Source organism: Tachysurus fulvidraco, chromosome 16, assembly GCF_022655615.1.
Source record: "Tachysurus fulvidraco isolate hzauxx_2018 chromosome 16, HZAU_PFXX_2.0, whole genome shotgun sequence".
NCBI classification, from domain to species: domain Eukaryota; kingdom Metazoa; phylum Chordata; class Actinopteri; order Siluriformes; family Bagridae; genus Tachysurus; species Tachysurus fulvidraco.
In genome coordinates, this window is record NC_062533.1 from 10,713,503 (window position 1) to 10,740,259 (window position 26,757).

Here is a 26,757-nt window from a genome sequence, read left to right on the forward strand (position 1 = left end):
CACTGTTTGCACCAGGTTGCACAGATGCACTTTATGCTAGGACTAACTTACTTCAGTTCTTAGCTCTGTATTTGTTTTATGTAACACCATGGTCCTGGAGAAACGTTGTCTCGTTTCACTTTGTACTGCATCAGCTATATATGGTTGAAATGACAAAAAAAGCTTCTTGACTTCTTTACTTGACCTGGTCACTAAATAAAAACTTTGAGGGGAAATATAAAAAGTAATGTTTCTTGTAATCTATCCAAACTTACAACCAAAGAAACAATGTTTATGTGAAAATAGATAAATCCAGTCACACAATCGGTGTTAGAACTACCTGTGAACTGGAATATGGGCACTGAATGGGTACTGAATCAAGTCCAATCAATACTGCTATTTCCACGGTGCTGCATAGGTAAGCATTTTAAGTGCAAAGTTAATTTACAATACATCAATTTGTCTCTTACATATGACAGCAATTGGCATTTGATGCAAACCATGAAGCAAAATGTGAACTAATTGGAAACTTCATAGTGAGCTCCAGTCAAACACAATATGCAGTATAGAAGCCCAAACACAAGGCCTAGAATCACAGGTAGAAACAGTGCGTTAAATCACAGCTGGAAATCACAGGCACAAGAATCATTGTCCACCTTATTGGAGATAAGCCCAAACTAGCTGACATAGCAATTCAATCCAGTAAAATGTAGCCTTTCACCAGCAGCCAGGCTTTACTGTTCTGATCACAAGTCAGATTTACTATTACACATGTAGCTCTCTATTCCACAGTTCTGACTGATACATTAAGGAAACCACAAAACATTTATTAACCATTACAACACCATCAGAACCTTTAATGATCATCATAAATCAATAATTACTTATTCATCCACCCTGTTAGCAAAGCTTCAAAACAATAGTCCAATTAATATATTCTTATAGAACATGTACAATTACTGAAGTGCAAAGCTAAGCACTTTAGGAACGATTTACATGCATTAAAGCGACATTACTCATTTTCTGGGTTAAACCACCATCTCTGGAGTCCAGCCACGCCCGCTGAGCATACAATATGGAGGCGGGACTCTGAATCCATGGCGACGGTGACGTATTTTCCCGTGACCTAATTGGTGTAAAGTCCGCGGTGTCGAATCCCGCCTTTACTCGTCGCTCTGAATCCTTATTGGTCAAGTTTATCGCTTTCGAGCCGTCAAAACACATTCTCATTGGGTTTCCTTGTTTGTGACCACGCCTTCTTTTTCATGTTAGGTTGACGTTAATCGAATTCTGTTCTCCCTCCAAACCAACCAAAAAAGAGGGTCGTTCGCTGCTGGCTTTGCGGAGTGGTGGATTCTGTAACCGTGTAAAGGTTGGCGTTTTCTTGTTCGTTTGGAGAAAATCGCACTTTTTAAAATATTAATTCATTAATATCGCCGCGAAGAAAACTATAGACTCATTCCAGAATAGCTAATTAATATTAGCCTGATAGCAAACTAGGGTAAAAAAAATTAGCAACGTTACTCACGAATCCGTCAATTTTCACCATTAAAATCCGTTATTTTTAACCGTTAAAAATATCTAATACATGAATTCTTAGTTCCTAATTCTCGTGTAGTTTCTTGTGTTTTGACAAAGAGGTTATTTAAACCAGTGTTTATCGTGTGTTCTGGTGCCTGAGGTTGTAAACTAGCTACTTTAGTAGTAATATTAGCTGGTAAATATTCACTAGTAATAGTTTTATATGCCGTCTTTAAGGTTGTGTATCTATTGGGAAAACATCTCTAATAAACCCAGCCATCAGTCTGATGTTGCGAGGTGTTATAAAGATAGCTGGGTCATCAGGTAGATCAGAAGCAGGTTTATATCCAGGTTCTATAGGGTTTAGCTCCATGTACTGGAATTTGTCTAGGTGTGTTGGTGCACAGTTTATAGTACATACATACATACATACATACAGATGCATGTATTGGCTTCACATTTCACACACGAATCATTTTGGACCAGATAGATCGTGTTTCTGGATCCAGCTGTGTGTTAGACATGTAGCTATAAGATTATTGACCGTTTTGCGCCTTTTAGCTTGTTCCGGTAACGTAATCTCTAACGTCCACGCCTTCTGATCTGATCTTGCAGGTGTGTCTGGGATAACCACATCACCAGCTCGCTTTTCACTTCTACGATCCGTCCTGTAGTCCGTTTCTTCGCTCGTGTTCTCTTCTTTATTGGACTGCCGTAGACTTCACTTCATGGATAACATGGAGCTGATCCAGAAGGCCAAGCTGGCAGAGCAGGCCGAGCGCTACGACGACATGGCGGCGTCCATGAAGGCAGTGACTGAGCATGGAGCCGAGCTCAGTAACGAGGAGAGGAACCTGCTTTCGGTCGCCTACAAAAACGTGGTCGGGGCCCGAAGATCGGCGTGGAGAGTCATCTCGAGCATCGAGCAGAAGACTGATGGCGGCGACAAGAAGCTTCAGATGGTGAAGGAGTACAGAGAGAAAGTGGAGGCCGAGCTCCGTGAGATCTGCCACGACGTGCTGGTAAGGCATGGCTATGCTTTTGGTAAAATCTGTTATATCGTATAGGCTTTTAAGTGTGAGCAAAAAAAAAACACGTACAATTTCACATCACACATCACGATATTTAGGTCTCACATCACGGCGTCCGAGCCAGAACATAGTGTTTAGAAAGGGAAAGGCATGAACTGCGTCGAAGTGGGTGTGTAATGCACATATGTATTAAACCGATAGACTGCTGGAGCATTCTTTGCACGATTGAGATCAATACACCTTATTAACATATTTATATTCTCGGGAAAACTGAGACTGTAGAACAGACTATTAAAAATCTTAAATCGAAAGGTATTTTCATATTAATGAGATCTGCAAAAAGAGATGTGTTTATGTTTAAAGCATGGATGTGGCACAAGTACTACACAAGTCAATTCAAGAAGTCAAGAAGCTTCTATTGTCATTTCAACCATATATAGCTGAAGCAGTACACAGTGAAATGAGACAACGTTTCTCCAGGATCATGGTGCTACATAGAACAGTGTAATATAATAATATAATATATAGCATAATAGACCGTGTAAAGATGTGGCTGAGAGAGAACCTTGCTATGCTCACATCTGAAGCTCCTCCAGAGCAATGCAGCAATTGATTCCGGTAACATCAGTGCAGTGACCTAGCCTTTCAACTGCTCACAATCAATATGTGCTGCAGGCAGAAATGCTGCGTCCCTGTCCTCCCACGTCCAGTCAGCAGAGAGACGCATATCTTCTTAGTCCGAGGTTTTGTTGCTGCTACAGTTACTCCTTTCAACACAGAATATGATCTTGTAGAATGCCATATGACCTTGATTCTTGACGTTCATGATGTGTGTTCTTGTCAGTCACCTAATGAATAGTTTGAACAAAGCATGGACAAATTCAACCAAGTGTGTTTTTGCTTATTTAGTTTAAACTGAAGCATTGTTCACTTTCCTTAAATGCTAGTCATATTGGTCTATATTTTTAGCTGACCCATTCCTGTAACCAACACAATGGTTTGAGATACTTATGTGACTTGTATAGGAAGGTTTCTGCAGCAGAGTACTTCCTTCAGCATCTACTAGATGTGTGTGGACACAGCAGTAGTTTCCTTCCAGATTACCTGCTTCAGCCCCCTAGTGTTGGTTCATGGCCTCCTACACGTGAACTTCCTACATGCACATTCACTACGCCGAGACAAAGGAATCTAGTGTTTCTTGCTCAGTGTGTGATGATTGTCTCAAATGGCTTCTTATTATTTCACTAGTAAATTTAGTGAATTCCACGATTTTTGCTATGACTTGTGTTGAGAGCATGGGATATGACAGAAACATACAATAGTAAAGTATAGTCACACAGAGAAAAGGGATAAACACTTTGTACAGTATAATTGGTGAGCATTAATAGACTTAGCTGGTGTTATGAAAATCCTGACAATGATTTTTTTTTAAATCAATTTATATTTGTACTGGGATTGTAATGTGTCACTATCTTGAAAAAGTACTCAGCACTTTTAATAGGTGTTTTGTATCGATTGCATTGCTATAGCTTACACTAGTGTAAAGTAGCCTACATGCTTCTTTATCGGTCTATTAAATCAAGGTTGGTCTCAAATAAATGAATAATTTGTTATTGTATATGTATTTTACGTTACACTCCTGTTAGTTAGTTAGTTACATTACCTCACGTGTGTATACAGACAGACATTTATGTTTGTGGTGCTTGTACAGAATGAATAACAGAACACCGGTAATAATCCCTACATACATACATACATACATACATACATATCTGTTATATAATTCATTCTCCATCTCTAATTACTCCCTCTTTTTCAAAGTGCTATGTAAATATGTAAATCCGTACTATTTAAATGTTTAAAATATCATGCCAGATATGTATGCAGGTATGTATGTACCAAGAGCACCTTAAAAACCGCAACAAATTCCTTGCGTTTCTGCGCACACTTGGAGAATAAAGCTGATTTCTGATTGTACAGTCTACATTTAGGGGAAGATCTCTCTTTGGAACTCTGAATTTTGACCATTCAATTATTATTACTATTATTATTAATGATTGATGGAGAGACTGTGCAGGTTGCTCTGAAAGGAAGCAGATGTGGTGGTGTTGGCTAGGTTTGCTTTGTTTAGCTTCTGCTCTCTACTTGTGGTTTCTTGTCCCTTCGCTTACATAACTGCAGCTCCATGTTAGAAAGTACCCTTTTAATTACAACCACGAAATTGAGTTTGGATCAGTGCTTTTAGCTGTTGTCAATGAAGCTTTAAATATAAAGAAAGAAATCTAGAGTTTACATTGCATATATTTGTAGGGTAAATGTTTTTAAAATACCATTGTTTGTTAGTAAATTGTAAATTAATTTGTTCAAGTTGATAATGAGACACAATACAGCCTTCCTGTTTTGAATAACCGTGTTGGCTCAACAGCATCCTGGGTGAAATAGTATTTTAGGCTCTCATTACTGACCTCATAAGCTAAAGGAAAAGGCTGGGTTCACACAGGATGTAGGCAGGCTGCATACACATACGCATTTGTGCTTCGTGTTTGCATGTGCATGTAAGATCATTGTTTCTTTTACAAATGTGATGCCCTTACACACAGTTCCACTCCCAGATCAAGAGCAAGCTGTTTATAATCAAGTTTGCACTTTATTTGCTTTTGTAGGAAGTGAGTGTAGGGAATGATTTTTGTCTGTATTTCTCTTTCTATAGGTCTGTCTATTGCAGCCCACTACCATTAAAACTACTCTGTAGTTTTTTTTTTTTCTTATTCAATATTTTTCTTTTTTTCATATATTAAAAGCATTAGTATTCCACCTTGTTCTCTGTATTTTGCTTTCTCGACAGGGGCTCCTGAGCAAATATTTGATTGAGAACGCCTCTAATGCTGAGAGTAAAGTCTTCTATTTAAAGATGAAGGGTGACTACTATAGATATCTTGCAGAAGTTGCTTCTGGGGATAATAAGAAGGGTAAGTGTGTGGTTTTTCTTTTAAAAACCCTAACCAACATGATTTCTTTGATATTTTCTTCAAAGATAAAAGGATTGGATTGAACTAGCTGATCATTTTAATAGAAGCACATACTTCTGCAGGTTCCTGAAATTATCCACTTATCTAAGCATATGGCATCACAGCACAGTCCAGAAAAATCTGCTCATATTTTCTCACACAGCAGTCTCTAGAGTTTACACCGAATGTTGTGAAAATCAAACAAAGCATCCTGTGAGTGGCAGATCTGTAAACAATAAATGCCATGATAAGAGGGATCAGACAGGTTTGAACTGACAAAAGGATACAGTAATTAAAGTAAGCACTCTTTACATCTGTGGCGAGCATAAAAGCATATCAAAATGCAAGATGCTAAACCCAGAGGCTGATGTCCACATGGGGTTCTTCTATTTCCTGTCAGTCAAAAAGAGCAATCTGTGGCAACAGGGGCACAAGTGCACTGAAACTGTTTTGGTGAGCTCAATCCAGCCTGGCTATACTTTCTGACCTGTTTCTGCACAGAAAACGGCTTCTCCCTGGATGTTATGTTTTTCACCCCATTCCGTGTAAGTTTGACTGTTGTGCTTTAAAATATCAGCAGCTTCTGAACATGTCTGACACCAGCTATCATGCATTCTCTCTTCACAAAATCCATCAGCTGCAGTTGTAGAAAACCACAATGCTGCAGTCTGAGCTCCCTGATCTACATTAGTGCAGAATAAACTGTTAGTTGCTCAGTTGATTATTGATGATTGTAAATAAGAACTAAATTTGTTTTGCCTTTTTTTTTTTTTTTTTTTTTTTTTAAATACTAAAATGTTTTTGTTTTTTTGGTTCCTCAATTTCAAAGTTTTTGTTGCAGCCATTGGTTTGTTGTGTCACATTAGGGCATGTTAGATCATCAAAATCAAGTAAATGACTTGAGCCAAGTTTTGAGAGAATTCTCTGCCTTCACCTACCAGCAGCCTTCTGACTTCTGGTTGGTTTTAAACTAGAAAATAACGTATTTATTCAATACTCTATCATCAATCCCCACATGCAATGATGAATGAGTAGTAAAACATAAATAATAATAAAGCTTTTATATATATATAATATAAAATATATATATATATATAATATGTGTGTCTGTGTGTATGTATGTATGTATGTATGTATGTATGTATATCTTTAATCAGAATATATGATTTACATGTAGGTAGATGTGTTCTATTTGCTGTGTAATGAAATGTCATTAGTCCTAAATAAATAAAGGAATGAGTGAATGACTTGCATAATAACAAATTGTAGCTAAAAACTTGACAACTTGAGTTGTTTAATTTCTAAGAGTTTTTTTGTAATCTTTTTTTTCCTGTTTGTTAGTTAGCTGAGACTACTTTTTGATTTAATGGTATTATAGAGATTATTTATTATTTAGAGATTTCAAGATGGCTTCCTCTTTAAGGCCTATAGCTAGTTGGTATTAAATAATGCATGGAATTAATTTTGCTGTTTAATATTTTAAATCCTTACCATTTTCCTTTCCATCATCTTAGACACAATAAGCAACTCGCAGAGTGCCTATCAGGATGCATTTGACATCAGTAAGAAGGATATGCAGCCCACACACCCTATCCGCCTGGGTCTGGCTCTCAACTTCTCTGTCTTCTACTACGAGATTCTCAACTCTCCTGAGCAGGCTTGTACTCTGGCTAAGCAGGTGGGTGATGGGTTTTTCACAAAAAAGGCAACTCTTTCATTTGACATTTAGTTTTGTGATGTTAAACCTTAACTGAATTTACTCAAATTCTGAATCTGCTTGTAGGCCTTTGATGAAGCCATTGCTGAGCTTGACACACTTAATGAAGACTCGTACAAAGACAGCACACTCATCATGCAGCTACTTAGAGACAACCTCACAGTAAGTTACACACCGCTGAGGGAAAGTTTTACAGTTATGGAACCCACATTAAAGTCTTTATTCTGATTGGTCATAAGTTGTGAATTCTTTCACAGGGTTATGCTTATTAATGTGCATATTCTTATAGTTTTTGTCAAGTGTTGCACTTTGTATTAGTCAGCAGGGCTGTTTCTTTAAAGCTGTATAAAATATAATCACTATAAAAGTTTTGTCAATTTTATTAATTTTATTAATAATTGACAAAAGCCCTGTGGGGTGTGCTGTTATTCAGTAATAACTAACAACGGGTTAGTAAAGGTTGCATTTCAAAATTAAATATTTTCCTATATTTACCAGGCAGTCTCTACATGGCTAGTAGCTAGTTGTTATAGTAAAGCTAGTAATATAGCTGCAAAAAAAAATAAAAAATTTAAATGAGGTTAAATGTGAGTAATAATAGAAATCTTCAAATCTTTTTCTTTCAGTTATGGACCTCTGACAATGCAGCAGAAGAGGGTGAAGGAGGGGATGGAGAGAACTAAGACTCCAGCGTGTTATCTTCACAGATAAAAAATAAAAATAAAAAAAAAGGGAAAAAAGAAAAATAATAATAATAAAAAAAAACTTTTTACACATCTCCATTCCTTATTGTTTCACTTACAATTATCTAGTCATGTAAACCCATGATCATTACCAATGAGCCATGTTTATGAAAATTCCTATTGTCCTGTTATTTTAATCACCTGACTTGGTTATGATGATATTAAGTTTAAATAACTTCTCCATTCCTTGGTTTTGTGGTTTTGTCCGTTTTGCCTTTATGTGCAGTGTCTGCTGTAGAAAAGTATTAGCCTCATGTGATGTCAGCAGTCCATTAATTATGAGACTAGTGTATGGCCTCTGCAGATTTTCTGAATTAGACACATCTAACAAGCGCCAATAGTCTTGGGTAAGGCAGACGGGCTTTCTTCAATAGCAAACTGTAATTTGGCCACTTGTGCAATTCATGTTTGGTGAAGATTAAACTCATGGTGAAGAACGTTAATGATGGCTTGAACACTCCTTCACTTCAGTACTGTCAAGATGAAAGGCTGCTGTTAAGTAGCTAATCAGCTAGCACTATTTAGCCTGGCAATTCTCACTGGTTCTTTCAACCAAGGTTTCTCTTAAATATCATGATAAGACACTCCGTTCTATTCAATACCTTTTGCTTTTTGTTACTTTTTAAAGCATGCCTGAGTCAAAAAGGTGCCACTGTATTAAGATTTACAATAGAGTAAAATAAGTAAAAAAGGTCATGCATGCCCATCTTTCAGTATTCACTGGTATGGGAAGTACTGCATACCCATTATTCCTGGGTTTGGTTAAATAATTTTTATTGCAGGATCTTTTGTCCAGTGATGTTCGATAGATATACAGACCACTATTGTGTTTTTGCTGAGCGTTGATTGTAGTCCCCCTCCAAAAGCCTTGTGAAAATGTTCAAATGCCTGATGTAACAGCTATGTAACATGAATTAAAAAGTGACAATTTTATAAACCATATTTTAATGTCTGCGTGTTTGCTTCTGGATAATTAAACCTTAAAATGCTTAAAAAATAATGAATGCATTTTCATTTAGAAATGCAGTTTGAAAGCTCAGATTTGAAGAATGAACAGTTTCCCAGCTCTTATCAGTGTTCATATGTCTTAGGTGTTACTCAGCATGTATGCAGTGCTTTATACAGTGTATGCGATTATGCATGTAGAGTAAGTTTAACATTTAATACAACTAATATTTCATTGTTTATCTTTTATAAAGTTTGCAATACATAACTACATTTATTGGACATAATATACGTGGTGTAGCCATGTGGTTTGCACCTTCAGTCAAACTCTACTAACCTGATTTTGTTTACATTATAATGCAGGTATATATTACGTACTATAGTTTTATAAGATAGTCTATACATTCATATAACTATTTATATAGATATTTACTTTGTACAAAGAAATAAATACTTTCTTCATAGGTCATACTTTCCCTTAGTGTGCTGAGACCCCACTGCAGCCATAAACTAAAAATAGTCTAGTATATACCGACAGGAATTTATCTTATTATAACCTACATAGTTAATATTAGCATTGTGAACGATGTGAATGTGTATGACAGGTGTGTATATTTTGTGCTCACTAAATTACACCATACGTTTATGGGGAAATTAAAGAGCATTAAGAAGCAAATACTGTAACATGCTGACTTCAATTGAAGTGGATGTGTGCTCTCTCTCTCTCTCTCTCTCTCTCTCTCTCTCTCTCTCTCTCTAGCTCTAACAAGTACTTCCGGGTGTCCTCTCTGAGTTTGGGACTTTTCGCAGTTTCTCTTGTCGGCGTGGTCGTGATTATGTAAAACAAAAAAGAAAAAAGTAACATATAACAAATGAATCGGATTATTTTTAATCTAAATATATTAATTAGATATTTTCTACTTGTCGGTTCATATGAACGGTCCATAGAGAGCAGGCTGTGTGTCATGTCCAGATGTTAATCCACATCAGTAATCCGGCTTTCAGTGCGCCATGAAACACGTTATTGTGGTTCTGACATCTTTATTTTTAACAGAGTGCGCAAAAAGACCTGGCACAGATGGCGAATATGGTGAGTTTGGGAACTTATGAACCACATAAACTTCTTAATGTTGTAAACAGATTCTAACCATAACACAAAGCTTTGTCAAACTAACACACCTGGAACAAAAACACCTGTGTAGCTTTGTTACATATCTTTAACTTATTATTTATTTATTTATTTATTAAATTATGTGATATATTTCAATCGATCATCTAAATTCTTAACTTTCTCCTAAACAAGTCATGATCACATTTTAAATTGTACACTAAGGGAACAATTCAGCAAAAAAAAAAAAAAAAAATCAATTGAAATCTAATCTATTAGACATCTAACAAGCTACTAAGTAATAAACATCTGTTAATATGCCCTGGTTGCTTGTTATGACTAGTCTGAATCATTGGTTTAATTAAAACAGACTGAGAAATATGATCTGCACCATAATTCTGACCATCACGTTGCTTCACTTCTTGTGTTCCCTTCAGAGGTGAATATTTCAGGTTCTGTTTTATATTTCTCTCAGATCACTTGCAGTCTTTGCTGTCAGACTTTGAGGTTCTGAACGTGTCCAGTCTGCAGCAACACTCCGTGCGTAAGCGAGATGTGCAGAGCCACACACACGCAGAGAGACTTCTCACTTTCACGGCTTTACACAGGTTAGTCTGTTTGTTATTTGAACATATCGTTTGTACGTGTGCTATAGATTGCAGTTATGAGCTGGTGGTACATTTTTTCGGTCATGATTAACCCCTAGAACAGCATGTTGACTCAGTGGGTTTAACCTGATGTTGTGTTACAGTCAGTGCATGTTCTCCCCATGTTCTAGATGGATCTTGTGCTCTTCTCAGACAAAAAGCAACCTCATATACAACTTAAAAAAAGATAAAAAAATCTTGGTATGATGGTTATTAATTGGTATAATTAATAAGTTTTGAAACCATGTTCCTGAGTAAAAATATAGACCAATATGGGTTGAATATGTCAGCCTGTACCCAGGATTTGGGCTTGTTTTGGTGAGAGCTTTGCTGAATCTTATGTCACCTCAGTGCTGTGCTGTTAGACTGACTTGATTTTGTGTACACAGTTGTGTTGAATTGTTTGGAATCAATTTTTAGTATTTTTTTGTGTGACCCGTTCCTTTTTTATTTTTAAAAAACTTACTCATCTGGCTGTATGCATGTTTGGCTTCTCAGGCATTTCAGGCTCTACCTGACCACCAACACTGAATTGTTCACTGAAGACTTCAGTACTGTGGTGGTAGAGAAAGACGGCACTTACCAGAACTTTGAGGTCCACAGACAGAACTTCTTCACGGGCCATGTCATTGGTCAGTTATTAAGCATTAATAATTCAAATGGCTCTCACATTAATTTGTGTGCATGCTAGTGTGACATGCTTGTGTAGTGTTTACTTTGACATAGGAGTATAGTACAGTTGGTAGATACAGTCATATGCAAAAGTTTAGCAACCCCTGACAATTTCCATGATTTTCATTTAGAAATATTTGGGTGTTTGGATCAGCAATTTCATTTTGATCTATCCAGAACATTGTACTTGTTCCTCTGCATAAATGCCCGAGTAGATTTTTTGGGTTGTGGTCTTGTTGAAATATTCAGCCTTGGCTTAGCTAACTTTGTGACTGATTCCTCAACATTATTCTCAAGAATCTGCTGATATTGAGTGGAATCCATGCGACCCTCAACTTTAACCAGATTCCCAGTACGGGCACAGGCCACACAGCCCCACAGCATGATGGAACCTCCACCAAATTTTTTTTTCTTGGCATGCTGTGTTCTTTTGCCGCCATGCATAATGCCCGTTGTTATGACCAAATAACTCAATCTTTGTTTCATCACTCCATAGCTCCTTATTCCAAAATGAAGCTGGCTTGATTAAATGTGTGTTTGCATACCTTAAGCGACTCAGTTTGTGGTGTGTGTGCAGAAAAGGCTTCTTTCGCATCACTCTCCCGTACAGCTTCACCTTGTGCAAAGTGTGCTGAATTGTTGAACGATGCACAGTGACACCATCTGCAGCAAGTTGATGTTGTAGGTCTTTGGAGGTGGGCTGTGGGCTGTTTTTGACTGGGCTCACCATCCTTCATCTTTGCCTCTCCAATATTTTACGTGGCCTGCCACTTCTGGCCTTAAAAAGAACTGCCTGTGATTTTCCATTTCCTCACTATGTTCTTCACAGTGGACACTGACAGTTCATATCTCTGCGATAACTTTTTGTAGCCTTCCCCTAAACCATAATGTTGAACAGTCTTTGTTTTCAGGTCATTTGAGAGTTGTTTTGAGGCCTCCATGTTGCCACTCTTCGGAGGAGATTCAAAGAGAACAACAAATTGCAATTGGCCACCTTAAATACCTTTTCTCATGATTGGATGCACTTGTCTATGAATTTCAAGGCTTAATGAGCTCACCAAACCAATTGTGTGTTCCAATTAATCAGTGCTAAATAGTTACAGGTGTTCAAATCAACAAAATGGCAAGGGTGCCCAAATTGCGTATTTTTTGTTAATCCAATAAACCTCATTTCACTACTGTGTCCTTCAGTTATTTGATAGATCAAAATAAAATTGCTGATCCAAACACCCAAATATTTATAAATGAAAATCATGGAAATTGTCAGGGTTTCCTAAACTTTTCCATACGACTGTATATAAATATTTGAATATAAATAATAGAGATGTGTTTTATGGGACAAATTACAAATTCTTCACAAATTCTAAGATATTTTACAGACTCCTCTATTTTTTAAACTTTTTTCATTTTTGCCATATGCATAGTTTACATTCTTCTTCATATTTCTTCCAGAGTCTGTATAAATCTCACAACCTAACTTACTATTGCAGGCAAAGGCAGAAATGTTGTAAGAATCCATACCGCTGCTTACAGTAGCTACTGTATCATTCACAGTAATTGCATGTTTTAGGTATTAGATTTTTTTTTGTCAGAACTTTTATTTTTTGCTGTTAACTTTGCACCCTCCACTTGCAGGGGAGGAAAACTCACGCGTACAGGCACATATAGATGACAGTGACTTCACTGCTCACATTCTGACAGATGAGGCTGAGTATAACATAGAGGTTAGTTTCACACATATCACTTTCTCATCCTGCCACCTCTATTTTTCATGTCTTTTTTCTTCTCGGCACAATTGAGCCCAAAAATACACTTTGTTTATACCCCGTTTATTATGGTGTTGACACGCTGACGTCCGTTATGTTGTGCAATGTGGAAAGTTGTAGCTCGGTGGTTAAGGTGTTAGACTACTGATCGGAAGGTTGTGAGTTTGAATCCAAGGGCCACCAATCTGCCTTCATTGAGCAAGGCCCTTAACCCCTTTCTAACCAAGCCAGGACAGAAATAATAAATCCATTCTTAAGCATACAAAGCCTGAATCTATCTACACATGCAGCATAGCAGAAGAACAGGAAGAAGCTCAGCTAAACAAAACACAATTTCAACACCAAGTGGCTAAAATAACAGTCAGAAAAAATGCGTAAACATTTCATACGCAACAAATCTGACACAAGCAATCGACCACAACCAGATTCTTCAGAATCCAACAGTATAAGGATGAGCACTCTGTGACAAAAAAAAGCCCACTTGTTTTTTTTTTATTTAATTTATTTTTACTTTATTATTATTCTGTCCTGGTAATATATACTTATTCTAAGTACCAGATTTATTTAAATACACTGTGTAGTTTTTGAGATATTCATTTTAATTTGAGCATGTCATTTTCAAGCAAGAGGCTCAAAAATAGGCCTAGGGTTGTACAGGTTCATCCTCAACTGCTCAGCTGTATAAATGAGATAAATGTCAGTCGCTCTGGATAAGGGAGTCTGTCAAGTGCTGTAAATGTAATGTAATGGTAAATGAGTGATTCTCTTATATATGTGTTGTATGCTGTGTGTAGCCTCTGTGGAGGATCACCCAAGGCCCGTCGGATGGCCGATTGCTGGTGTATCGCTCAGAGGACATCCGGAACGTGAGCCGTCTTGCCGCACCTAAAGTGTGTGGCTACATCACAGCTGAGGCCAGTCAGCTCCTGCCTGAGAATGTGCACACAGCCACAGCAACAGAGGAAAAAGTAGAAGGTGAAGGTGAGAGATTTAGACTTTAAGTGGATACGAAGTACGATGAATAAGTGGATACGATGAAGTGCCTCATCAACTGATGTTCGAATTTCAGTTTATTAACGTGCTTTTTATTAGATAACATTTAAATAAACTAAGCCTGCAGATCACAGAATCACACAATTTAAAAAATATTATAGGCAAATCAACTTGAAAACAACAAATAAACAAAAAAATTATACTAATCCTTTAATTCATATTTTCTCAGACCATCTGTTCTTATGGAGTTTAAGGTTCTTTATTTTTTAGATACATGTGATGTACTAAAATGTTTTTTTTTTCTCACCTCAAAGTGCAACAATGAGCAGAACCAATAATGAACAAATGACAAAATCCACACATAATAAATACAGAAAAATATGTAATATAATATAATAAACATATAGTCAAATATAATAATCTGTGGAGAAATGTTATGAGGAGAAATAGATGGTAATTGAATGTATGCAGAACTATACAGTGTATAAAAAGTTTTCTTCGTAGTGCAAAGAAAAGCGTATTGTGTTTGTGTATCTGTGAGCGAGGCATGTGAGTGAGGAATAAGCAGACTTTCTCAAGTGTCCACGATCAGTAGCCAGATTGCCTGAGGGTAGAAAGTCCTCCTTGGTCTCTTTTGTTGGCCCTTAGGATCTGGTAGTACGTCTCTAAAGAGAGAACACTGTGTCTAGGAAACTGTCCAGGATGGTAAAATTCTGCTAGCTGTAGATTTCTCTGATGCATGTGAGAGACGTCCTAACGGCAATGCAGATAAACTAGTTTAAAGTATAAAATAGTCTATCTTCTAGTTTGAAGATTCTCTTAAGCCCATAGCAGCTACATAAGTAAGCTCTAATGTTAATCAGTTATGCCAGACAAATGCATCACGGTTCCTTGAGCTGTATTTCTGTGGTTTCTGCCTTGTGAAATATAATATTCCTGCCATAGTATGCAGTGCATGGCCGTAATTTATACAGCCCATGAGCTAAATTACAGCTATCTTATGTTACAGCCATTTAAAATCAAACAGTCATTTCACATTATTGTTATTTCTTATATAAAGCACAAGAAATCGGAAATAAATGTAGTTCTGTTTTTAATTTGCTGTGATAACTCCAGACTGTTTGTGTCTGTGAATGTAGGTGTTTTTATTTGACCTTGACGATATCTGACTGGACTGGTCGTATATATGCTGATTCAAGTCCTGAAATAATAACCGAGAATGGTTCATGGTTAGTGCCTCAGACACAGTACACTGTGGTCTGTGTATGTAAATGTTCAGCGGGATCCTCTCCTCACTACAGTACTTCATTATTTATGGAGGCTTAATTAGAGCTGCTAGTAAAGGCACAGGGCACTAATGATGTGTGTGGGGGGTTTGGGGAGCTGCACAGAGGGAGTGTGGATTGAGGAGAGGAAAAGTGTTTACTGTTCTTCAATGCAGATGAGGTGATTTGCTTTTTTAGGGCTGAGCGGAACTAGGGGTGGTGGAATCTTGCAGTTTTGGATCAGGGGATTTAATTATCTGTGATTTTTCTCATGTTTAATAATTAAATAGCATTTTTAAACAAATAGCTAAACATGAATTAAACAGAAATAAAAATCTGTAGTTTGCTCAATCTGTCATCATACTCAGTGTTGTAATGTAACGGAGTACAAATAATTTGTTACTGAACTTAAGTAGAAATTTAACGTATCTGTACTTTACTTCGCTATTTAAATTTATGTCAACTTTCACTTTTACTCCAATACATTTTCTAGATAAAATGTATACTTTTACTCCGCTATATTTCCACTGACCGTTTTCGTTACTCGTTACTACAAAATAAAATCAGAAGAAATGTGTGCGACTGCAGTAAGGGAGGTTTGGCGAATCACTGCTCCTAGATTGTATTACGCACGTCCGCGTAAAGATGAAATCCTAGAACCGGGCCTGCTCTTATGCCTACCGGAAATCACTGAAATTTTACTTTTTACTTTTACTTCAAATACGTAAGTACGTTAAATATCAGAAAATTACTTTTGATACTTAAGTACAGTATATATCAGATACTTTAAGACTTTTATTGAGTAATATTCTAAAAGGTGACTTTCACTTCTACCAAAGTCTTTTTCTAGTACGATACTTGTACTTTTACTCAAGTATTGCTTTCTAGTACTCTATACAACACTGATCATAGTATCTCTCATTCAGTCACTTTGTATCTATGTGAGTGCATCCTTTATTGATTCTTTCACAGAGCAAGTCAAAAAAACTACACACAGTGCAGTGGATAACTTTTTCTTACATATGCAGTTTACTCGCTAACACTGTCACCAATTCAGGCTGATAATGAAGCTAAAGTACAGTATGGGTTCTGTCTGAAAATATCGTTTTATAACCTGCTAACATTAAGGCTGTTAGTGTTTGTGTACGGGTGGGGTTTTTTTTGTGGTCGGTTGTGTGCGGGTGTGGTTGGGTTACTGTTACCACCCTAAAGTTTATTATTTTATATAACAGGATGTCCATCTTTCTCTTCTACTCATAACATGACCTTTTATCTATATAACTACAAACATTTCACTTGTTGCAAACCTGTTCTGTATTCACTGACATTATAGCAGCTATAAACTGTCATTTTTTTACCAGCCTTTTTTTCCCTCACTTGAAGGTAATAAGACAAAACAAAAGCAACAACAAGCTTGTCATGTTACCCAGAAAAGTCCTCCATACTAAGACACTTCCACTTTAATTTTAAGTTTAAAGTTACAAATTTCAAATGCTACACGTTTATACTCTTTTGTTATATGCTTTCTAAAGTAAAATGTTGGTGCTCTGAATAGAGTAAGTTAGCAATGACCATGGCTAATTTTTTATGTGCTTTTGCTAGAGCACCTGAGAGTGAGGAGGCAGGCAGTAGATCACAGGAAGAACACATGTCCTCTGTTGCTAGTGGCAGATTATCGTTTCTTCAGACACATGGGCCGCAAGGAGGAGAGTACCACCATCAATTACCTGGTGAGAGCAGCCTGTTCATGGAGTATGAAGCCAGCATCTCTAGCTACAGGACTATTTTATATTGTAGACCAATAAATAAGCACAGAAAAGTCCAGTTCTTAGTAGAAGTTATTGTGTTGGAATTCTTGACTGTGGTCATCACTGTAAATGTTTAGCTAAAAATGTTAACTATTGGTTTAAATCATTAGCTTAATGAAAGCCCACAAACTATAAGATTATGCATATTGACTGCTACTGTTGATTAAGGTTTATGTGATTTTTTCTCTGAATACATAATATCTGTAAGGAGGCAAATCAGTAACAAAATATGACAAAAATTAGACTGCAATGAAGTAGCTGTGTATCAATTTTGTCTGAACAAAACATTCTGTTTATCTGGATTATTCCCTGTGTGTCTGCAGATTGAGCTGATTGACCGGGTGGACGACATCTACAGAAACACATCTTGGGATGAAGAGTTTAAGGGCTATGGTGTTCAGATCCAGCAGGTTTGTGTTAATGTTGCTTTTTTAAGATCTTCATAGTCATATGTATACCATATGCCAAATTTATGGTCCTTGATGACTTTTGGCATTGTCAGATTATGATCAACAAATCCCCTACAAAAGTGGAACCAGGACAATCCCACTACAACATGAAGGGGAGTCCAGTGAAGAACAAAGATGTATGGGATGTGAAAAGACTTCTGGAGGTGAGAGAGAAAGCTTCTCCTTAGAATAATCTTCATCTTCTGGGAAGGCTTTCCACTAGATTTTTGAGTGTGGCTGTGGGGATTTGTGTTCATTTAACCACATGCATTATTGAGGTCAGGTAAAGATATTGGACGAGGAGGACTGTGGTACTGCCAGTGATCCTGTATATCTTAAAGGTGTTCAGTGGGGTTGTAGTCAGGGCTCTGTGTAGAAGAGTTCTTCTACTCCAACCTTGACAAACCAGGTCTTCATGGACCTCTCTTTGTGCAGTGGAGCATTGTTTGGTCTTCCTATCTGAAGTAAAGGAAAATTGTAATCCTATCATACAAAGGCATTCTATACAATTGGCTGTTTAAGTACAGTACAAAAGTACAAATACATTTGTACAAAAACTGTAAATATATTCTCATCAAATTTACCCACGCAAGGTCTTTTGAGTTTGTTCTCATAAATATGAACAAGTACATATTTATTTCCATAAACTTATTATGTATTCCTGAAGATATTGGTACAGCATTATTAAACGACACTTGAAGGGAAAAGGCTACAGAGCAAAGACCTTAACCTTGTCTCTCAGCACAAGTGGCTCGATAATGTAAAAGTATAAACCTTCTCTTTCCTGCAGCAATTCAGCATGGACATTGCAGAGAATGCCTCCAAAGTGTGTTTGGCTCACTTGTTCACCTATCAGGACTTTGATGAGGGCACACTAGGCCTTGCCTACGTCGCCCCTGCCAAGGAAGAGGGTCCTGGAGGAGTCTGTTCCAAAGGTGAGTAAAAGCTTTACTTAATGTGATCTCTGTGTATAGAGAGCAGTGCAGCTAAATTATGTAGTAATGTAAATCACACGGTAACATAGATTTCATTTTTATTTTTTTAAGAAAGTAACTAGAGAATGATTACATTTTCCATTGTTAGTGGATTTGACCATATTTAATAAAAAGTCTATTTAAAGAGTGCAGGCCTGAGTAAGTCCTCTTGCAGGCCTCTTGTTGGAGATGATCGTAATGTTAAAAGCTGGCATTATATTGATCTTTTATGTGAAGCTTATTGTGAGCATATAAATATCTTCATGTTACATTCCTGCAATACAGGTTAGCTAAACTAGGAAATAAAAAAAAACACTAGAAAATGCACAGAAAACATACTGCAGTTTGTAAAGTTTAGAAAATACAACAAAGACACTCATTTCCAGACTAGGGCTAATTTCAGCCACACAAATAAAGCATACATGATGGCCTATATTTAGTATAGTCAATTAATAATCACAAACGGATTGGATTAATGGATAATATGGATTAATAAAGCTGTTCAAGGACATGATCAGGTAGAAAACATTAGAGCTCAAATCGGTCTGATTTAACTGAAGTCAAAATTATTTAAATATTTATATATTATTTATATACAGACGAGTGCAGTGTCCGTCTTGAACCAATTCTAAAATGAATAAAATCCAATCTGACATGTTTTAGTGTTTTATAGCCCATCTGTCCAAAACACTGCATTGAGGGTAGTTCTCAATTGTGGTGCCTCTTGTACACAAATACTCTTACTACTCAACTAAAGGAAGAATGAGCTCATAAAAATCCACAGCTGTTCCTCAGATACAGACACTAAACTCTGTTAACTATATCTAAGTACGGAGTTCATGTACACATTTACGATCAGATTGAACTGTTGAAAACACAGCTGAAAAATAAGGGTTGAGTGTCACAATGGGTCACTCAAATGTGTGGTCAATGGAAATCAAGAAAGTGATCAAGGACAGCCATGTGACATGGATTCAGCTTAGATGTGATTATATTTAAAGTGCAAGAAAAAGATCTGCACACAGCCTGAAATGATCAGATTCATCTCTGCTGTTTTGGTATAATTTATTCACTTTAGTTAGTCTAAATACTTTTCATTGTTTGTTTTTAAGAGTCTCCTCAGTCAGGAAAAGACCAACGGACCATATACTTGAATACAGGCTTAACCAGCACTAAGAACTTTGGGAAGACTATTCTGACTAAAGTGAGTTAAAACATTGTGTCTCTTTGCTCATCAAATGTACATGATGATAAATAGTAAATAAATCAGTCTCTTTCCTAACATCAAAAGGAAGCCGATTTGGTGACGACCCATGAGCTCGGGCACAACTTCGGGGCTGTTCATGACAGGGATGACATGCCGTACTGCGCACCTAGTGAGGACCACGGGGGCAAATACGTCATGTACCCCATTGCTGTGAGCGGTGAAAATTCCAACAACAGGGTACTACATCTTTACTTTACTATGACATCACTTTAACATTGTAAGGCTGTTGTTCAAACCTCAGACAGCCTTTTCACATCTTTCAGATCTTTTATTTCACCATACAAGCTCTCTGTAATCTAGCCTTTGTGTGAAAGATTATTACAACTTTAGGAAAGAAACGATTTCATCTTCCTTCGGACTGAGTATCATTGTGTTTGTTCTCAGCTATTTTCCAACTGCAGTAAGATGTCTATTGTGAAAAGCCTGAGGCACAAGGGCCCTTCATGTTTTAAAGAGAGAAATAGTAAGGTGTGTGGGAACTCACGGGTGGAGGAGGGAGAGGAATGTGACCCCGGCCTGGTCCACCTCCACACTGACCTCTGCTGTACAATCGACTGCAAGCTACGACCTTCAAAGCAGTGCAGGTAGAGCGCCCTCATGTGGCTCTTGATTGGAATGTGCTTCTGCTCATCTTTTATGAATGATATATTGCGTTGTTTGGCAGTTGGACGTGTTACCTGTGCACCTACATTCATTGTGTGTTGATGTTCTTGTGTCGTTGGCAGTGATAGAAACAGCGCCTGCTGCAAGAACTGTATGTATGAGAAGGTCGGAAAGCCGTGCCAGGAGCCCATCAATGCTACCTGTAAGGGCATGTCCTACTGCACAGGTGAGCGTCATTTGTCAGTCCCACCAAAGAGCCAACTTTCTTGTACAGCTACTAACCAGAGAGAATTTCTGCTTTCCTCGAGACATGTAAAGCGAACCTACATGCATGTTTATTCAAGCTTCTGCTAACACGACTGCATAACAAGCACACAGAGCAGAGTGTTATCCGCCCTCTTCCATATAAATGTCCTCACAGATTGGCTAGCATTGACCGAGATTGACAGGGGACAAAGAGCATGCAACCCTTTACATGGTTAATCGTGCTCTCTTGGCTCTCAGGCAGAGACGTCCGCAGCACCGTTTGCAGGGAGTCGAACTTTGGTGATACAGTGAATGTTTTTCTGTTGTTGTACTGTATTTTACTAATAACAATAATAATGCAGAAAAATGCACAAAAGATGAAAAAAGGAAAACATGCATGCTTTTAGTTTATTTGTATTTTTAATTAACAATGGTTTTATTGTTTTTTTTTACTAAATTTTATTTCTTTATTTATTTTTTATATCTGTTTTATCATATTATTTTTCTGACCACATATCGTTTCATTATTTCTGCTTTTACTTCACACTGTGCTAGGTAATTTTGCATAAAAATCACAACAGTGATGCATGTGCAACAGTGCCAGTGTAAAATATAACGAGCTGAAGATTTTACAATTTGTTTCTTCTGTCTCACTAGGTAACAGCAGTGAATGTCCTCCTCCAGAGAACCTGCTTGATAACACCACTTGTGTGGACAGTGGGCAGTGTCTGAATGGGGAGTGTATACCATTCTGTGAGGCTGTCCTCAACCTGCATTCGTGTGCCTGCAATGGTCTGCATTCTTCATTTTCTTTAATTGTTTTACATTGAGTCCACTTAATAGACACACATACTAAAAATGCTTCTACATACAAACATCATTACAAATGTTATTATCAGCAAAGGGTGAAACGTAGAAACCTGTAAAATCTGACGATCCGTAGTTAGATCAGATCCATCCATATGTTGTCTGGTATTGAACATCTCCTTTTTATTGTTTTAGTTTTTAGTTTCAAAAATAGATTAAAAACAACGATAGATTCTTAGTGAAGTTTCATACTTTTGGATCTCGTCGTATGTGTGTTGAGTTAAAGACAGTGATTTCTTTGTTTGTTGATCTATATATAGGTCTCTTTATGTGACATGCTTTGTTGTAGGAGATCCCATTCACTGTGCTCTAAGAATGACTCAGTTTTAATTAGGTTTCTTTGGCTCTCCTTTCCAGAGACAGAACGCTCGTGTATGGTTTGCTGTCGCAGTGAGAGTGGTGCATGCTCTCCATACCGGGATAAGAAAGGTAACTTCCTGTACCTGAGAAAGGGCAAACCCTGCACTGTGGGCTTCTGTGATGGAAAGGTGAGTGACTCTTACATACACACACATCCCAGTGATACAAACACTTATAATCTATATGCTTTGAAATGTCTTTAATCTAATTCAAAACATTCTAGGCTCGTGATCCCTCCAGATCTTTGCCTTTATATAAGAGAAAAGCTTATTAACATTAACAGGACCACTGAAATGTTTCTCTCCCACCGAATGCACTGGTGTAAATACAGAGTAAGATATGACACTATGGTAGCCTACTACCGAACGTTTTTGTGCCACTAGTGAAACGGTTTAAGCCAGAAACAACTCTGATCAATCGGGTGGTCTGCATTATTTTTAGCTACTGTACATCCATATGTTCCAGTTTGGCCTACTTGGTACCTAGTATGAAGGACGATGGCTCATCTGGTGGCAGAAAGAGCAACTCTTTTTATTCATTGCAGGGAAAATGCATGAAGCAGGTGCAGGATGTCATTGAGAGGTTGTGGGATTTTATTGACAAGCTGAACATCAACACTTTTGGTGAGTCTTCTGTAGCATGAGTTAGATGTTATTTAGATCATGCGCTGGAGGAAGAGCAGAAGTGTGAGCTGTACTTTTTTTTTTCCTTAGGGAAATTCTTGGCTGATAACATTGTGGGATCTGTGGTTGTCTTTTCCCTGCTCTTCTGGATCCCTCTCAGTATTCTTGTTCACTGTGTGGTAGGTTGCAAAAGTTTTCCTTACTGTGTGTTCAGCACTTTTTTAAATAAAGTATCTCTTGTGTGAATTGGTTCTACTTTGTAATGCTTCACTTTTTTCCTAAAGGACAAGAAGCTGGACCAGCAGTATGAACTGAACACAAGATCACTCTTTTACCCCAGCGTAAGTGACAGACACTATGATATACATATACATAATAATCCAAAATGGAGAAAATATCTGTTCGATTGAAAGTGGTGAATAATATAGATTTGAGTCTGCTGTTAAAACAGTGGGCATCCGAGGAAAGAGTAGTGTTAATGTAGTGTTTACTGTTCTATAACACAGGTTTATATCAATGCACTCGATCTAATTCTTTATCGCTTCTATGGAAATAACTCACAGCTCTATGTCAGATGGTCCACAAACCACAACAACAAAATGTGTAATGCTTTCTGTGAGGAAAAGATTTCTTTAGATTTAATGGAAGTCTCCAGAGGAAAAGCTAAAACGTTTTCTAACATGACAAGCTGCGTTGTTTTTTTTGTTTTTTTTTTGTCTTAGTAACTTTGAGAGAGGAAGAAATAAGAAGCTGGTAGGGGAACGACTGTTCATAACTAATACAACTTAAGTGATAACAAGGAAGATATTCTTTCACTGACGTTCCACAACGTCGCACTTATCTATAAACCGCCAAAATTTACGCGTCTTTTTCAATAAATATAAAAATTGTTAGCATTGACAAATTGCTGTGGTATAAGAAGAATAAAATTCTCTGAGACATGCCATTATGAGAAAAGAATCAACACTGGAGTGCTGACATTTCTTGCCAGCGCTGACATATCACCACCTCATTGTTGATTATTTAACTTTTGTTCTGTGAGGCCAAATCAGACCTCCCTGTATTCAAACCTGTATATTGAATAAGTACACTGTATTGTTGAGACTGACATACTGACATATGTGTATGACTAAATTACTGAATTAACGTTTGATATGATTTATACAACTTCTCATTATGGTAATGATGACACTGATCCTTGTGCATACTGTATATTTCAAAATCTGTAAATGAATAAATGATTTGATTTCACATTAATGGACTTTGTAATAGTCAACAGATTTTGGTTTCTTCTATGTCCATGTTCAGAATGCAGAATTGCTGAGCAGTCTCGATTCAGCCTCAGTGCGCATCTTCAAGCCTCACCCTTCCTCGGCTCTCTCTGCCGTCCCACGCTTCCAGAGCAGCACCCCTCCCGTCCCTCTGACTGCAGGCAGCTTAACGTCTCCAGCCTCAGGCTTTTTGGCTAGCACAGAGCCTCCACGCATGGACACCATCCAGGAAGACCCCAGTTACGACTCACGCATGGAAGAGCAGGTCCTAGAGGATGACTTCACCACCACTCGCACCAGTGCAGCTCGATCGTTTGCAGACCTGACTGATGCTGCAGAAAACGATCTGGAGAGATCGTTCAAGATGATGACACGCGGAGACAGCATCAGGAAGGAGACAGAGTGCTGAGTGAGAGTGTGTGTGTGAGTGTGTGTGTGTATATGTGTGTGCACAAACTGATCTTTATAGGAAAAAAGTGTGTGAAAAGGAGTAAGAGTGACTGCATGAACTCCATATGAGAAGCAGAATAAGCAAAGCTTGCATAAGTGAAGAGTGGGCTGGAGCTTATGCAACTCTGTATTCAGAGGCTGTATGGTTTTGGAGCACTTCAATTCCCTGTAGGGTGAACAAAGTGTGTTGCTTATGTTTACATAATGCTCAATTTAGCACTGAAGCTGCAGAGACTACAGGGTGCACATTTAGCTAAAGACTTATAGTGACTTTGCTTTCAAAGGTACACTTTGTCCCATTTTACTTTTCAACATTTTATATTAACAAATATATGTAAAGCAAGATTTTGGCTATTTTTGAATTTATTACTGCAGCATTAAATATTATGTAAAAGGGAATTTTTAAAAGGCTTTTCACACTCACTGGCCACTTAGTAGTAAAAACCTCTACATCTGCTCTTTATGTAAAATCGAATAAAATCACACAAATACAGGTCAAGTGCTTCAGAGATTTCTAGTGTTCAGTTACAGTGTGTTTGTTCCCACTGTTGTGTCAGATTCTTTCTCTCTGCTGACAGGAGTGAAGCCCGATGTGGTGGTCTTCTCCTCATCCACATCGAGCTTTGACCTGTTGTGTATTCTGAAATGCTTTTCTGCACACTACATTTGTAAAGAGTGATTATTTGAGTCGCCATTCCTGTCTTCTGGCTGTACTCATTTCACCCACAGAACCTAATGGAGGTTTTTTTCACCCCATCTGTGCTAATTCTAAAGAATGTAATAAGTGAAAAGCGGTTTCTGAAATATTCATATAATATCTGACACTAACAACCATACCATGAACAGAGTATCATTTCTGGTGTGAACAATAACTGAAGCTCTTACCTGTATATTCCCCTTCATTGTGTGATGGGTTGATTGGATAACTGCATGAATGTGTAGTTTTTTTTTATTAAAGTGCATGGTGAGTGCATAAATATTTATAATAGAAACATTACAAATGATACCAAAGACTTTTCAGCTTTTTTGTGGCCCCACTACCCACGCAGGCCTGTACCACATCTATAGTGTTAACATCTACGCTTTAATGTTGAAAAGGGAAGGTGGGAAATAATCATTTGTTTACATGCATGTTTAGCTGTGAAGTTCCAGACAGGTATCCTATATTTAGAAAGATGTGCACTGTAAATTATGTGTCTACTCACCTAAAATGAGTAGGTAAAGATGTTTAGAGCTGTAGGGCTTACTTGACGATGAGGAATTTCTTCACAGTGGAGATGATTGGACGAGTTGTTGGAAGTGTCTTTAAGATTATATCACAGGTCCTGTTCTCTTCACCTACTGATACTATACTGTATATTTTATATACCTGTGTATGTAAGTTTGCTAGTATAATATTGTGCATCTTTGTGTTGTACTGTTACATTTCAGCTTTCCAGCACAGTGATATATGATATACTGGCATTGAGTGTACAGTGGGATTACAGCCTAGCAGCTGATTACTGTGCAGCGTTGGTGCATGGGAAACACTCGGCTGTGTAATTACGTCACATTTGCTGAGTAAACAATGTAAAAGCAGGCGTAACAGTTCATTTCCACAGTATCAGTAATCTCAGATATTTAGTGAACTATTTTCACCATTACTTTCATTTCGATTGTCATCATCATCACTAGTTTATGTGCTTGTCACGTCCTTGTCGCCTGTATGTTGGTGCTTCAAGCATTAGGTCAACAGTAAGCACATAAATGTTTGAAAATAGCATTATTAACAAATACTAAGATTAAAAACATTATATTTTGCCATACGTAACTCAAAAGGGATGAAATCTCCAAATTCACAGTGATTTATACAGATTCCAGATTTAAACATCATGAGCATGATAGATCTCATTTCTATCCATCAGGAAACAAACAGGCTTAATGTATTTATGGAGTTTCATTTTCAGGGTAAATGTTTGGTACTGGTAGCATATTTTAGTTTTAAAAAAACTATATATTTTTTAACTCAGCAAAAATCTAAAACACCTTTGAGTATAGTTTTCTTTTTGTGAGTAAAATATTTTGTGCACTCCAAGTATTATGCAAAATCCTACAATGGAAATATCCAATGTGTTTATGTACATAGCAGATTTCTTATATACTTATATATTTGCCATTTACTTAAATATATTTGTTTAAATTCACTGCTGCTTTTCATTCTTGTTTTTTTTACGTGTATGTTTTCACTGTTCGTATATCCTGATTACTTGACTTGGGGAAATTATTAGGGTGACTTTTCTGTGAGTGAAATGATTCAAATGTTCAGTAAACAGCTGCACAACTGAAGTGCTGCCAGGAGTATTAAAGCTTTGTCAAGTGTCTGTCAACTTACTCTGTGAAGAATGTTGTTTCATACAATAAACTTATTTACCCTTAACATGAGCTGGCTTTGTGTGTGTATAATA

At 37.3% G+C, this 26,757-nt stretch overlaps 2 protein-coding genes across 2 annotated transcripts; both read left to right on the forward strand.

Moving 5' to 3' along the window:
- The first annotated feature begins 1,195 nt into the window (after window positions 1–1,195).
- ywhaqa (tyrosine 3-monooxygenase/tryptophan 5-monooxygenase activation protein, theta polypeptide a) lies at window positions 1,196–8,941 on the forward strand. Its single transcript, XM_027166305.2, has 6 exons — window positions 1,196–1,351; window positions 2,116–2,522; window positions 5,377–5,500; window positions 7,054–7,217; window positions 7,323–7,418; window positions 7,883–8,941. The coding sequence occupies exons 2-6, from the start codon at window positions 2,229–2,231 to the stop codon at window positions 7,937–7,939; spliced, it is 735 nt and encodes a 244-aa protein (XP_027022106.1). The 5' UTR covers window positions 1,196–1,351; window positions 2,116–2,228; the 3' UTR covers window positions 7,940–8,941.
- A 765-nt stretch (window positions 8,942–9,706) lies between these two features.
- On the forward strand, window positions 9,707–26,734 carry adam17b (ADAM metallopeptidase domain 17b). Its single transcript, XM_027166254.2, has 19 exons — window positions 9,707–10,034; window positions 10,528–10,660; window positions 11,198–11,331; window positions 13,007–13,095; window positions 13,932–14,118; window positions 16,998–17,125; window positions 17,527–17,613; window positions 17,706–17,816; window positions 18,443–18,587; window positions 19,739–19,830; window positions 19,918–20,070; window positions 20,278–20,477; window positions 20,619–20,722; window positions 21,400–21,534; window positions 21,967–22,097; window positions 22,514–22,592; window positions 22,683–22,771; window positions 22,877–22,933; window positions 23,901–26,734. Exons 1-19 carry the CDS (start codon window positions 9,956–9,958, stop codon window positions 24,270–24,272), a joined length of 2,505 nt encoding a protein of 834 aa, XP_027022055.1. The 5' UTR covers window positions 9,707–9,955; the 3' UTR covers window positions 24,273–26,734.
- Window positions 26,735–26,757: the final 23 nt, after the last annotated feature.